The 14,542-nt window shown below is 41.6% G+C and overlaps 1 protein-coding gene across 1 annotated transcript in view; it reads left to right on the forward strand.

The window, feature by feature from the left end:
- Positions 1-12,713: 12,713 nt before the first annotated feature.
- TAF11 (TATA-box binding protein associated factor 11) overlaps positions 12,714-14,542 on the forward strand; it is a 49,439-nt gene continuing 47,610 nt past the window's right edge. The window contains exon 1 of the mRNA XM_075850640.1: positions 12,714-12,889. Coding sequence (XP_075706755.1) covers positions 12,794-12,889 — 96 coding nt within the window. The 5' untranslated portion in view covers positions 12,714-12,793. The remainder of the gene's footprint in view (positions 12,890-14,542) is intronic.

Here is a 14,542-nt window from a genome sequence, read left to right on the forward strand (position 1 = left end):
CCTCGCAAAAGAATTACTGTGTTTGCACACGTGAGGGAATTTGGACCGCACATTCTATGCCTCCAGGAGACCCATCTCACGGCTGATACAATTCACCGTCTAAAAAAACCTTGGGTCCAATGGGCAGAGCACTCGTGGCACACGTCATATTCTCGAGGGGTTTCTATACTGGTTCATAGATCGGTGCGGTGGAATGCAACCAAGACGGTGAAAGATACAGAGGGTAGATATATATTTGTACATGCATATATTAACTGTGTGCCATTTGTTGTCATAGGGATATATGCGCCACCTCCAGCAAACCTGTCAATACTGCAGACAGCGGTTACTTTTGTAGCTAACTACCCTGAAGCCAAGGTCATATGTATGGGAGATTTTAACCTTTTACTGAACCCGCATATTGACAAATTTACACTTCAGAACGAGGCTAGGGAGCTGCACTCACCTTCAAACTTGCAGCGACTGATAGATGAGATGGGATGGGTGGAGTTGTGGAGACTGAGACATCCCCAATCTTTTGAGTTCTCATGTTTTACTCCTGCTAGGGGGGCGTTATCTAGAATAGACTATATGTTTGGATCGGCCTCCTTGGGTCCTAGGGTAACTGATATTGAATACGCCCCTCCCAGTGCTTCGGATCATGTGCCCTTGCAGGCGACATTTCGTTTATACGATAGACAAGCTAGCAAATTAAACTGGAGGGTTCACCCATTCTGGCTTTCTTTGATAGGGACTAATGATCGTATTCCTGATCAGTTAAACCAATTCCTTGAAATCCATGAAGAAGAGACTGATATCTCCCTAAGGTGGGACACGTTTAAAGCATATTTGAGGGGTTGTTTGCGGTCCACTATCTCATTTATCAAAAAGACATCAAGAGTAGAGGAAGATAGATGTGCAGGGACTTGGAGCAGGCATATATCGAGGAGCCGACTGAGGACAACAGACTGCAATGGCAGCAGGCGGGCAGATTGTATCAGATACATCTCAGGGAGAAGGGGATAGGAAGCTGTTTTTTCTTAAACAAAACGCCTTTGAACTAGGTAATCAGTCTGGTAGATTATCACAAATAGTACACTCTAACCATTCATCTCCGGCTATTCTAGAGATCATGGATGAGGGGAGACGACTTCTTAACAACGCTGAACAAATAAGGGATAGGTTCCGCAGATTTTATACTGATCTATATACATCCCAATATGCTTACTCGGAAGATTCAATGATGGAATATTTGGAGGGGATTACATTTCCGCAGTTAGCAGAGGAGCATAAAGACCGCTTAGATCAGGATATTACATTGGAAGAATTGCAGACGGCCGTGCAGGATTTAAATAATGGGAAATCGCCTGGGCCTGATGGAATCCCGTTGGAAGTATATTCCCGATATTTAGAGATTATTGGTCCTGAGCTGCTTCAGATGTATGCAGCAGCCTTTGAAAAGGGAGTTTTGCCCACTTCTTTATATGAAGCTACCATTATAATTTTGCTGAAACCTGACAAAGACCCCGTGGAGTGTGGATCATATAGACCTATTTCCCTGCTCAATTTAGATTATAAGATCCTAACTAAAATTCTGGCAAACAGACTTAATCATATTATCACCTTACTCATACATGAGGATCAATCTGGTTTTATTCCCGGGAGATCCACTTTGGGAAATATTCGGAGGGCTCAGGCGGTTTCACAGGTAGGGGGGAAGCTAAACAAACAATGGGCGATGGCCTCACTTGATGCGGCCAAGGCCTTTGATTCAGTGGAGTGGAATTATCTGCAAGCGGTATTGTCTAAATTTGGGATTGGGTCGGGATTCTTCAAGTGGATATCTATTCTATATAAACATCCCAGAGCCAATTTATTGGTTAATGGTAGAGGCACTTCTTTTTTTGAATTGAGCAGGGGCACCAGGCAGGGATGCCCATTATCCCCTCTTCTCTTTGCATTAGCCATAGAACCTCTGGCCATCCATATACGACAGGATCATATATTTCAGGGAGTTAAAATTGGGGACAGAGAAAGTAGAGTGGGTCTATATGCGGACGACCTGATCCTTTACATGTCCGAGGTACATGATACTCTCCCAAGGGCAATTGATATTGTGAATCGGTTTGGCCGATATTCTGGACTGCTAATAAATTGGGCTAAATCAGCCCTGATGCCGCTTTGGGAAATAGACTGGCCGGAGGTATACTATAATCTGCCCGTGGTAACTACTTTTAAATATTTAGGTATATACATCACAAAGCTCCCTGCAGAGTCTCATGATAAAAACATATATCCCCTGGAGGCCCTATTTATCGAGAAATTTAAGACATGGAAAACGTTGCCGCTGTCTGTGGCAAGTCGGGTAAACTTGGTGAAGATGATTCTTTTACCTAAGGGATTATATTTACTGGAGCATGCAAATGGTCCCATTCCGAGATATTTTTTCAATAAACTACACTCATTGACGGCTAGCTTTGTCTGGGGGAAAGCTAGAAGGAAGCTTGCATTGGTCAAACTACAACGTCCACGGGATAGGGGAGGAATGGCATTGCCTGATTTTTACATTTATTTTTTGAGTGGTCAACTACGTTATTTGAAAGAATGGATAGGACAAGGCACGGAATCCTTTCCCGACTATGCCTTGGGACAGGTGCTGGGGACATCAGTCGTGTGGCCGGTGTTGGAGAATCCCAATTTGTTTAGAGGGAGACTACTCCTACTTCATAGATCAGGTATGGAAAGCAGCTAAGTTGATATATGGCTTTGGGGCCTTGGAGGAGGAGACACCGATGTGGGGAAATCCCATGTTCACACATTTACAAATGATGGAGGGTTCGGAGTATTGGAAGGTGAATGGGGTGCTATGTCTGGGGGACGTTTATAGAGAAAATGTGTTGCTATCATTTACTCAGATGATGGAAGAATATGGTTTACACCACACCCAGTTCAGATATTTGCAACTACGACATGCGCTGAACGCTCAATTTAACACACAGTCCCCGTCTCTTTCGAAGTTCTCATTGATTGGAGTTCTAAATACACAGGGACCCAAGGGCATTATCTCGGCACTGTACACTCATCTCCTGAATGTACGAACTGAGTCGCACAAGCTTCAGGTGCAATCGGCATGGAAAGTTGTTATCCCCGGCTTGTCCGAGGAAGACTGGTCAGAGGCCCTGGAGTCTCATATGTTGGTGTCTCCTTCTGTCAATAATAGGCTGACCCAACTATACATAATACACCAGTGTTATATTACACCAACACTTCTACATCGCATGGGTCAGATGCCGAACTCAGAATGCCATAGGTGCCACTCTTCAGGGGCAAACTTTATACACCTCATTTGGGAATGTTCACGCATCAGCTCCTTCTGGGAGGGGGTACTTGAGGTTCTGAAGGACAGTGTCGGTGCCTATACCCAAGACGCCGGAACTGTGTCTGTTGGGTTTGTTGCGGGAGGAGGATTGGCAATTTCATACCCGAGTGTTCCTTAGGGAAACACTATTCTTAGCTCGTAAAGCCATAGCCCTGAGATGGATGGCGGATAGATCTCCCACGGTTGCGCAATGGAAATCCTTGGTTGATAATGTTATCCCATTTGAGAGAGAGGTGTACAGAAATAGGAAATGTGTTAATAAATTTGGGAAGATCTGGGATGGTTGGCTTGCATCATCGGGGACCTTGGGTATGGAAAACAATATGCATTCTTTATTACATTGATCGTCGAGGAGGTGAGGAGAGAGAGGAAGGAGATATAGTGAACTAATGTGGTAAACAATTTAACGTTTGTACCTTTATTATCAATGTATGTATAAATGGTGTTAACTTGACCGATATCATACCCACCTACCCTTATATGGGAAGATGCAATGTTTGAATTGTATTTTGTGATGTATGTCATGTATGGAATACCATATAATAATAATTCTGTGTTCAATGTTATGAGATATATAGTACCAATTAAAAGTTATTTTTTTTTTATTCTTGTACTGCAAGCTTGGAGTTCAATAAAAAGAGTTTAAAAAAAAAGAGAAGTAGGAGGCCCCGCTGCACAACTGAGCAACAAGACAAGTACATTAGAGTCCCTAGTTTGAGAAAGAGACGCCTCACAGGTCCCCAACTGGGAGCTTCATTAAATAGTACCCGCAAAACGCCAGTGTCAACGTCTACAGTGAAGAGGCGACTCCGGGATGCTGGGCTTCAGGGCAGAGTGGCAAAGAAAAAGCCATATCTGAGACTGGCTAATAAAAGGAAAAGATTAATATGGCCAAATGCACACAGACATTGGACAGAGGAAGATTGGAAAAAAGTGTTATGGACAGACGAATCGAAGATCACACAGAAGAACATTTGTGAGACGCAGAACTGAAAAGATGCTGGAAGAGTGCCTGACGCCATCTGTCAAGCATGGTGGAGGTAATGTGATGGTCTGGGGTTGCTTTGGTGCTGGTAAAGCGGCAGATTTGTACAAGGTAAAAGGGATTTTGAATAAGGAAGGCTATCACTTCATTTTGCAACGCCATGCTATACCCTGTGGACAGCGCTTGATTGGAGCCAATTTCATCCTACAACAGGACAATGACCCAAAGCACACCTCCAAATTATGCAAGAACTATTTAGAGAAGAAGCAGGCAGCTGGTATTCTATCTGTAATGGAGTGGCCAGCGCAGTCACCAGATCTCAAACCCATAGAGCTGTTGTGGGAGCAGCTTGACCGTATGGCACGCAAGAAGTGCCCATCAAGCCAATCCAACTTGTGGGAGGGGCTTCAGGAAGCATGGGGTGAAATTTCTCCCGATTACCTCAGCAAATTAACAGCTAGAATGCCAAAGGTCTACAATGCTGTAATTGCTGCAAATGGAGTATTCTTTGACGAAAGCAAAGTTTGAAGGAGAAAATTATTATTTCAAATAAAAATCATTATTTCTAACCTTGTCAATGTCTTGACTATATTTTCTAGTCATTTTGCAACTCATTTGATAAATATAAGTGTGAGTTTTCATGGAAAACACACACACACAAATTATTAATTTTATTAATTCTACATATCAAATAATTGATTGTTAGGGTCGTTCATAAAGTTATTAAAGAGGCTCTGTCACCAGAATAAAAATGCTCTATCTCCTACATCAGTTTATCGGCGCTGGAAGGTAGTTACTAGCAATGTGTTTTTATTTTAAAAGCGATGTTTTTTAACAAAGTTATGGCGTTTAGAACATTTATGCAAATGAGGTCCTTAATGCCCAACTGGGCGTTTTTTAATTTTCAACCAAGTGGGCATATGACAAAGAGGTGTATGACGCTTGCCAATCCGCATCATACACCTCTCTGTCTTACACCCAAGCTAGATTCACTGAGCAGCGTGATCTTGCGAGACCGCTCTGTGACGTCACTTCCGCCCACAGGTCCTTCATCCCTGCGTCTGAAGACATCTTTCGTCTCCCTCCAGGCTGCTGCTGCTACTACCGATCCGACGACTGGGACTTCTCATCGGCCTGGAGGGAGACGAAAGATGTTGTCTTCAGACGCAGGGATGAAGGACCTGTGGGCGGAAGTGACGTCACAGAGTGGTCTCGCAAGATCACGCTGCTCAGTGAATCTAGCTTGGGTGTAAGACAGAGAGGTGTATGATGCGGATTGGCCAGCGTCATACACCTCTTTGTCATACGCCCACTTGGTTGAAAATTAAAAAACGCCCAGTTGGGCATTAAGGACCTCATTTGCATAAATGTTCTAAACGCCATAACTTTGTTAAAAAACATTGTTTTTAAAATAAAAACACATTGCTAGTAACTACATTCCAGCACCGATAAACTGATGTAGGAGATAGAGCCTCTTTAATTATTAGTCGTTCAACAATTAGTTGTAAAGATTCAATTGATTATATATGTATACGTAATATATACATATACACACACACACACATTTAGATAAAATAATGTATTCCTATATTTTACAGTTCTATTAATTCTAGATACTAATTGATTGTTAGGGTCGTTTATAAATTTTTTGATCAATTGATTAGTGCACTTTTTATTACTTTACTTTTTTTATTACTCTTATTACTTTACTTTTATTAAAATTGTTACAAAAATGTGTTAAAAAAAATAAAGTAAAAAAAAATGGCACGCAAGTTATATACCGCTGAAGAGGCATTTGCTCTCTTGGATTCTGATAGTGAATTTCACTTTTGGGGGGTTTCCGCTGTTTTGGTCCCTCCAGGGCGTTGCAAATGCGACATGACACCAAAAACCATTATAGCTAAATTTGAGCTCCAAAAGCCAAATGGCGCTCCTTCCCTTCTGAGGGTTGTCGTGTGTTCAAACATAAGTTTATGACCACATATGGGGTATTGCCGTAATCAGGAGACATTACTTTACAAATGTTGGGGTGCTTTTTCTCCTTTATTCCTTGCATAAATTTAAAATGTCTATGTTTCTTCAGAAGAAATGTAGATTTTCATTTTCACAGACCAATTCCAATAAATTCAGCAAAACACCTGTGTGGTTAAAATGCTCACTATACAACTAGATAAATTCCTTGAGGGGTGTAGTTTCCAAAATGGGGTCACTTTTTGGGGGTTTCCACTGTTTAGGCACAACAAGACCTCTTCAAACCAGACATGGAGCCTAAAATATATTGTAATAAAAAGGAGGCTTAAAAATCCACTAGGTGCTCCTTTGCTTGTGAGGCCTGTGTTTCAGTCCAGTAGCCCACCGGGGCCACATGTGGGATTTTTCTAAATACTGCAGAATCTGGGAAATAAATATTGAGTTGCGTTTCTCATGTAAAACCTTCTGTGTTGCAGAAATGTTTCTATTACAAATGAATTTCTGCAAAAAAAAAATTACATTTGTAAATTACACCTCTACTTTGCTTTAAAGGGATCCTGTCATCAACATCTTACCTGTTAAACTCGCCGGACCCCTCAATGGCCGCAGCTGTCCAGAGTTCGTTCCTGTTCTGTTCTTTCCTGAAGTCCTCCTCTGTCAGTAAATATAGTCGTTTAAACTTTTCCCGCCTTTTATGGTAATTATTTTACCCTCTGGGATGCAGCTTCTTAACCACACCCACTGCCACCACCTGTCCGGCCCTGACTGGCTAAGGAGCTGTCAATCAAAAAGAAGGTGGAGTCCACTCTGAGATGCTGGAGGAATGAAAACTTGACTCTTTTCAGATGAAGATTTGACTATTTTCTGCTCATTTGCATACGGCGTGGGACCACTGAAAAACGGAATACTAAAGGTACAGAGCTTACTTAGAACATATTTATAGCTTAGATGACAATGATTTTTCACCCACTTTCACCAGGTATTGCTGGCTTTATAGCTAAAATGCTGGTGACAGGTTCCCTTTAAAGAGGCTCTGTCACCAGATTCTCAAATCCCTATCTCCTATTGCATGTGATCGGCGGTGCAATGTAGAGAACAGTAACGTTTTTGTTGTTTTTTTAAAAACGTTCATTTTTGGCCAAGTTATGAGCTATTTTATATTTATGCAAATTAGCTTTGAAATGGACAACTGGGCGTGTATTGTGTTTTTAACTGGGCGTTGTGAATAGAAGTGTATGATGCTGACGAATCAGTGACCAGTCAGCATCATGCACTCCTCTCAGAGATGAAAAAAAAAAATTGCAGCCCCCATAGAGAAGTAAAAGAAAGAAAAAAGTAAAACACAAATAAATAAAATGTATTTTAATAACATACTAAAAGCATAAAAAAATATTTTTTTCGCGACACCTGTCCTTTAACCCCTTCACGACCAGCCCACGTAGATTAACGAGCTGCCGTGCTGGGCTTTTGTCCTGCAGCCCGCTAATCTACATGGTGTCAGAACAGAGTGCACAGCGCTCTCCCTGTGCTCTGAATCTCTCAGCACACGCTGCTACTACCAGCCTAAGTGCTGAGAGAAGACATCAGGAACGGATTGATGTCGGTCCTGATGACGTGAACAACATGATAAAGCTATCATGTTGTTCAAAGCAAAGTTTGTTGCAGCAACAAACTTTCTGTGCTGTTTGTTACAATGTTTCTCCTCCCTCCCTGTCAGATCATTCCGAGACAGTGGGGGAGAAGAAGCACTGGGCCGAGCAGCTGCTATGTATCTCCTATAAAGACACACTGACTGTGAAAAACACACAAAAACACCTCCACATAGATAGTTTAGTGTAGGCAGCTAGTTATAGTTTAGGTAGATAGTACTCACACTAGGACAATTAATTAGTTCATTAATAATCAATTAGGGCTTATAATGTGTGTATATATATATATATATATATATATATATATATATATACACATACATACATACTATATATTATATATAGACATATATTTAAAATTTGTTAATACTAAAAATTAATAATTAGGGATGTTATATATCTATATCATCATATAGATCTATACGTACATGTAATATATACGTATACACACAATATACTTATATAAATCTCTTCATATATTTTACACGTCTGTAAATTCTAAATACATTGATTCATTGTTAGGCTGTGTTCACACTGAGATTTTTGCAGGAGGAAAATTCCTCCTGCAAAAACTGCTCCAGACGTTTTTTTGCACAGTGGTTTGACAAAAGCTCGTCAAAACACTCATCGAGGTGTTTTTTTTTTTACCCTCCTGACTGATTGAAATGGGGTTTTGGAGGCGGAAACCGCCTCAAGATAGGTAATGTTGCTTCTTTTTACCGCGATGCGTTTTTTTTGCTCACGGTAAAAAAGCTTGTCCAACTCCCATTGAAATCAATAGGAGACATTTTCGGGCAGTTTTTGACGAGTTTTGCGGAGCGGTTTCCGCGCCAAAAAACTCATAAAAAATAACTCAGTGTGAACAGGGCCTTAGGGTTGTTCAGAAATTTATTGATCAATGGATTAGTGGACTTTTTCTTTGTTACTTTTATTAAAACTGTTACAAAAAATACGTAAAAAAATGGCACGCAAGTTATATACCACTGAAGAGGCATTTGCTCTCTTGGATTCGGATAGTGAATGAGGTCACTTTTGGGGGGTTTTCGCTGTTTTGGTCCCTCCAGAGCGTTACAAATGGGACATGGCACCGAAAACCATTACAGCAAAATTTGAGCTCCAAAACCCAAATGGCGCTCCTTCCCTTCCGAGGGCTGTAATGTGTTCAAATATAAGTTTATGACTACATATGGGGTATTACCGTAATCAGGAGACATTACTTTACAAATGTTGGGGTGCTTTTTCTCCTTTATTCCTTGCAAAAATTAAAAAGGTCTATGTTTCTTCAGAAGAAATGTAGATTTTCATTTTCACAGACGAACGCCAATAAATTCAGCAAAAAAAAACTGTGGGGTTAAAATGCTCACTATACAACTAGATAAATTCCTTGAGGGGTGTAGTTTCCAAAATGGGGTCACTTTTTGGGGGTTTCCACTATTTAGGTACCACAAGAGCTCTTCAAACCTGACATGGAGCCTAAAATATATTGTAATAAAAAGGAGGCTTCAAAATCCACTAGGTGCCCCTTTGCTTCTGAGGCCGGTGTTTCAGTCCATTACCGCACTAGGGCCACATATGGGATATTTCTAAATACTGCAGAATCTGGGCAATAAATATTGAGTTGCGTTTCTCTGGTAAAACCTTCTGTGTTACAGAAATGTTTCTATTACAATTGAATTTCTGTAAAAAAAAATTACATTTGTAAATGACACCTCAACTTTGCTTTAATTCCTGTGAAACGCCTAAAGGGCTAAGAAACTTTCTGAATGTGGTTTTGAATACTTTGAGGGGTGAAGTTTTTAAAATGGGGTGAATTATGGGGAGTTTCTAATATATAAGGCCCTCAAAGCCACTTCAGAACTGAACTGGTCCATGAAAAAATAGGTTTTGGAAATTTCTTGAAAATGTGATAAATTGTTGCTAAAGTTCTAAGCCTTGTAACGTCCTAGAAAAATAAAAGGATGTTCAAAAAACTATGCCAACATAAAGTAGATATATAGGAAATGTTAACTAGTAAATATTGTGTGTGGTATTAATATCTGCTGTGCAAGCAGATACATTCAAATTTAGAAAAATGCAATTTTTTTGCAAATTTTCTCAAAATGTTTGTGTTTTTCACAAATAAATTCTGAATTTATCGACCAAATTTTTTCACAGACGTAAAGTACAATATGTCACGAGAAAACAATCTCAGAATCGCTTGGATAGGTAAAAGCATTCCCAAGCTATTACCACATAAACTAACACGTCAGATTTGAAAAAAATCGCCTGCGTCCACAAGGCCAAAACAGGCTGTGTCCTTAAGGGGTTAATGAAGGCCCCCAGGTCCGCCATCTTTGTACACCTCCGGCAGGGCTTAATAGATGCCTGTCAGAATCACGATATACTGCAATACATTAGTATTAGTCCTAGGGGAACTAATAAAAAAGTAAAAATGAGTTCAATAAAGGTTTTTTTTTTGTGTTAAAAAAAAAAACCTTTTCCCATTTTCCCCCTAGAGCATAGTAAAAAAAAAAAAAAAAAAAATAAACAAAAATAATTGGTATCACCACGTCCGTAAAAGTCTGAACTATTACAATATATCATTATTTAACCCGCACGGTGAACACCATGAAAAAAAAATTATTGTAAACGCCAGAATCTCTATTTTTTGGTCACCTAATCTCCCACAAAAAAATGAACTAAAAAGTGATCAAACCATGGCATGTACACCAAAATGGTATTATTAAAAACTACAGCTTATCCCGCAAAAAATAAGCCCTCATACCACTTAATCGATGGAAAAATAGAAAAGTTATGGCTCTCGGAATTTGGCGACACCAAATAAATTATTTTTTACACTTAGGTTTTTACTTGTAAAAGTAGTAAAATATAGAAAAAACTAATATATTTGGTATTGCCGTAATCGTATTGACCCACAGAATAAAGTTAACATGTTGTTGTAATTGCACAGTGAATTCCGTAAAAACGGCGCGCAAAAAACCATGGAGTAATCGCTGTTTTTTTTATTTTCTACCCCACAAATAATTTTTTCCCCGAATCCTAGTACATTATATCGCAAAATAAATGGTGCGACGAAAAACTACAACTTGTCCCGGAAAAATCAAGCCCTCATAGTACTATATAGACGGAAAAATAAAGACGTTATGGCTTCTGGAAGGTGGGGAGCAAAAAACGAAAATGAAAATCTGAGAAAGGGCTGCGGCGGGAAGGGGTTAAAGTCAATGAGTTTCATTGGACGCTGTGTCTGTTATGCAATGGCTTCAGCACCTCCGTTTTTTTCCCGTTCTTCTGTACCGATCATGGAACACAAGAACGAAAAAAGAAAAGCTGATACGAACCCAGCCCAATCTGGATCTGGATTTGAATTTAATGGTCACTGGTTTGCAGCTGAAACACTTTGTAAAAACACGCAGACATATAAAAAAAATTATGCATTTTTCAGTGTTTCCAAATTCAACAAAAGATGCACAATGTGAAACCATCCTAAAAAAATGCACCTAAACAATGCATGCATGACTTTCTTTTCAGCCTGTCAAATCTGAAAACCGCATGTTTTTACCGCGATTTTGTTTTTCTATGCGGATGTGGTTTAATTCACGCGGTTGCGTCTTTACTGTGGTTTGTTGGTTTCTCGATCCGGCTTCAGTAAAAACTGCAACTGCATCGAAAAATCTTTTTTTTCGGAAAATTAGAAAAATGCATCAAATTGCAATTTAAACCCTAATGAAAAGAAAAAACGCAACTGCATCGGAAGTAGAATCAAATCGATGTTAAAACGCATGCGTTTTAACCGCAACTCAAACGCCTGAATACACAATGAAAATATGCACATGCCTGTATAAGACTTTGGTTACACGTGTGAATCCAGCCGTAGTACCGAAGCGCCTTTGCCACCGTTTCTGCCCAAACTTTCTCAGGACTCTAAGGGTATGGTCACACGAGGGCGTCCGTAACGGCTGAAATTACGGGGATGTTTCAGCCTGAAAACATCCCCGTAATTTCAGCAGTAACGACATGTGCGGGCGCTTGAACGCCGCGTCCATTACGGACGTAATTGGCGCTGCTATTCATTGGAGTCAATGAATAACGGCTCCAATTACAGCCAAAGAAGTGACAGGTCACTTCTTTGACGCGGGCGTCTATTTACGCGCCGTCATTTGACAGCGGCGCGTAAATTACGCCTCGTGTGAACAGACAAACGTCTGCCCATTGCTTTCAATGGGCAGATGTTTGTCAGCGCTATTTTCGGACGTAATTCGGGGCAAAACCGCCCGAATTACGTCCGTAATTAGTGCGTGTGAACATACCCTAAGGGTATGTGCACACACACACTAATTACGTCCGTAATTGACGGACGTATTTCGGCCGCAAGTCCCGGACCGAACACAGTGCAAGGAGCCGGGCTCCTAGCATCATACTTATGTACGACGCTAGGAGTCCCTGCCTTGCTGCAGGACAACTGTCCCGTAGTATAATCATGTTTACAGTACGGGACAGTTGCCTTCAGCGAGGCAGGGACTTCTAGCATCGTACATAAGTATGATGCTAGGAGCCCGGCTCCTTGCACTGTGTTCGGTCCGGGACTTGCGGCCGAAATACGTCCGTCAATTACGGACGTAATTAGTGTGTGTGCACATACCCTAATTTGTACCAGTTGAAAAAAATGACCGTTACGTCACAGCTACCGGACGCAATGGACCGGGCAAGCAGCAATCTCCGCTCCTCCCAATTTTTGTTTCATTCCGGCGAAGACAAGTGACGTCAGAGTTCACGGGCAGCCAATCACCCAGCGCTCCTGTTCGATACAGGAAGCCGCTGCTGAAAACAATCATGGAGGACGCTGAGTCTTTAGTTCCTACCAAGGAAGAGAAAGGATTATCCGAGGATGTTAGGGAGCAGCGGGACAAAATGGAAGAGGAGCATGAGGTGAGCGAAAACGGAGGGGACTCAGTTGTGAATAGACCAGGCATATGGCAGCCGAGTTCTCCGTAAAAATGTTTGCGTGTTCTGGGAAGTGGCGTAACTTGTCTTATGTAGCCTAGTGCCAGGAGCAGCAGGTGGTGCACAACGTCCTGTTTATCTATACAGCTGATCTCCACAGCTTTCTCCATACAGAATGACCACTAGAAAGGCCAAAGCAAAGGGACTACTTTTTATGTCTATTGTTGTGGGAAGGGGTTTTGTGTCAATCAGAACAGTTGGTGCATTTCTCACAGTTGTTACAGGTCTGGACTTATTTGGGGTAAAAAAAAGTCTTAAAAAGAAAATCATCGCTTGGATTATATTTTTGTGTTTGCAACAATTTTTTTTGCCCTCTAGCTCTGCCATTTACTAGGTTACAGACTCCCAGGCACAGTGCTGGTACTGCTCTGCCTGGGACTTTGGCTCTGGGATTGCCCCGGACATCACTATCCATATATGGACAGTGATGTCAGGCGCTTCCCCAGAGCCGGAGCAGAGCCTATACTAGCGCTCTGCCCGGGACTTCAGCTCTGCTCTGGATATGAGGGTATGTTCACACGTAGTCAACAAAAACGTCTGAAAATCCAGAGCTGTTTTCAAGGGAAAACAGACCCTGCTTTTCAGACGTTTTTTTACCAACTCGCATTTTTCGCGGCGTTTTCACGCCGTTTTCGCGGCGTTTTTTACGTCCGTTTTTGGAGCTGTTTTCATTGGAGTCTATGAGAAAACAGCACCAAAAACGTCCAAAGAAGTGTCCTGCACTTCTTTTGACGAGGCTGTATTTTTACGCGTCGTCGTTTGGCAGCTGTCAAACGACGACGCGTAAATAACAGGTCGTCTGCACAGTACGTCAGCAAACCCATTCAAATGAATGGGCAGATGTTTGCCGACGTATTGTAGCCCTATTTTCAGACGTAAAACGAGGCAAAATACGCCTCGTATACGTCTGAAATTTGGCCGTGTGAACATACCCTTACTTTCCATATATGAACAGTGATGTCAGGAGCAGAGCAGGAGTCCCAGGCAGAGTGGAAGTAGCACTCTGCCCGGAACTATGGCTATGGGGTTGCCCCTGACATCACGCTCCATATATGAACAGTGAGGGGAGTCTCCGGACAGAACGCCGACAATGCTATGGTTTGGGATTCCAGTCCTAGAGGGAGCCCCAAAGGCGTTACCTACAGGGGGGGGGGGCGGCTGTGTGGCACTCCCTGTGAGGGAGGGGGGGGCTGTGTGGCACTCCCTGTGGGAGGGGGGGGCTGTGTGGCACTCCCTGTGAGGGGGGGGGGGCTGTGTGGCACTCCAATGCAGAGAACGACCAAAATCACCCTCCGCCTCATCAAAAAAGGTCTCATGAATATATTATACTAGTATAGAAAACCTGTTACGTGGGTTTGCTAGCAAAAGGAATGGTGAGTATTTGTTAAAAAAATATTATAACAAAAATATAAGTGTATTTTAAAACCTAATTACCAAAATTCGAAACCTAAGAAAAATGCGGAGGTGTTTGCTGAATAATTAGATTATTCACCCAGGGTAAAGGACATGGACCTCCTTCCGTTTGTTACACTATAATGTAGTAGATGTTACCTGCCGTCCTATGTAACGCCACAGATA

The sequence above is a fragment of the Rhinoderma darwinii genome, chromosome 2 (assembly GCF_050947455.1).
Source record: "Rhinoderma darwinii isolate aRhiDar2 chromosome 2, aRhiDar2.hap1, whole genome shotgun sequence".
In the NCBI taxonomy this organism is placed as follows: Eukaryota; Metazoa; Chordata; class Amphibia; order Anura; family Rhinodermatidae; genus Rhinoderma; species Rhinoderma darwinii.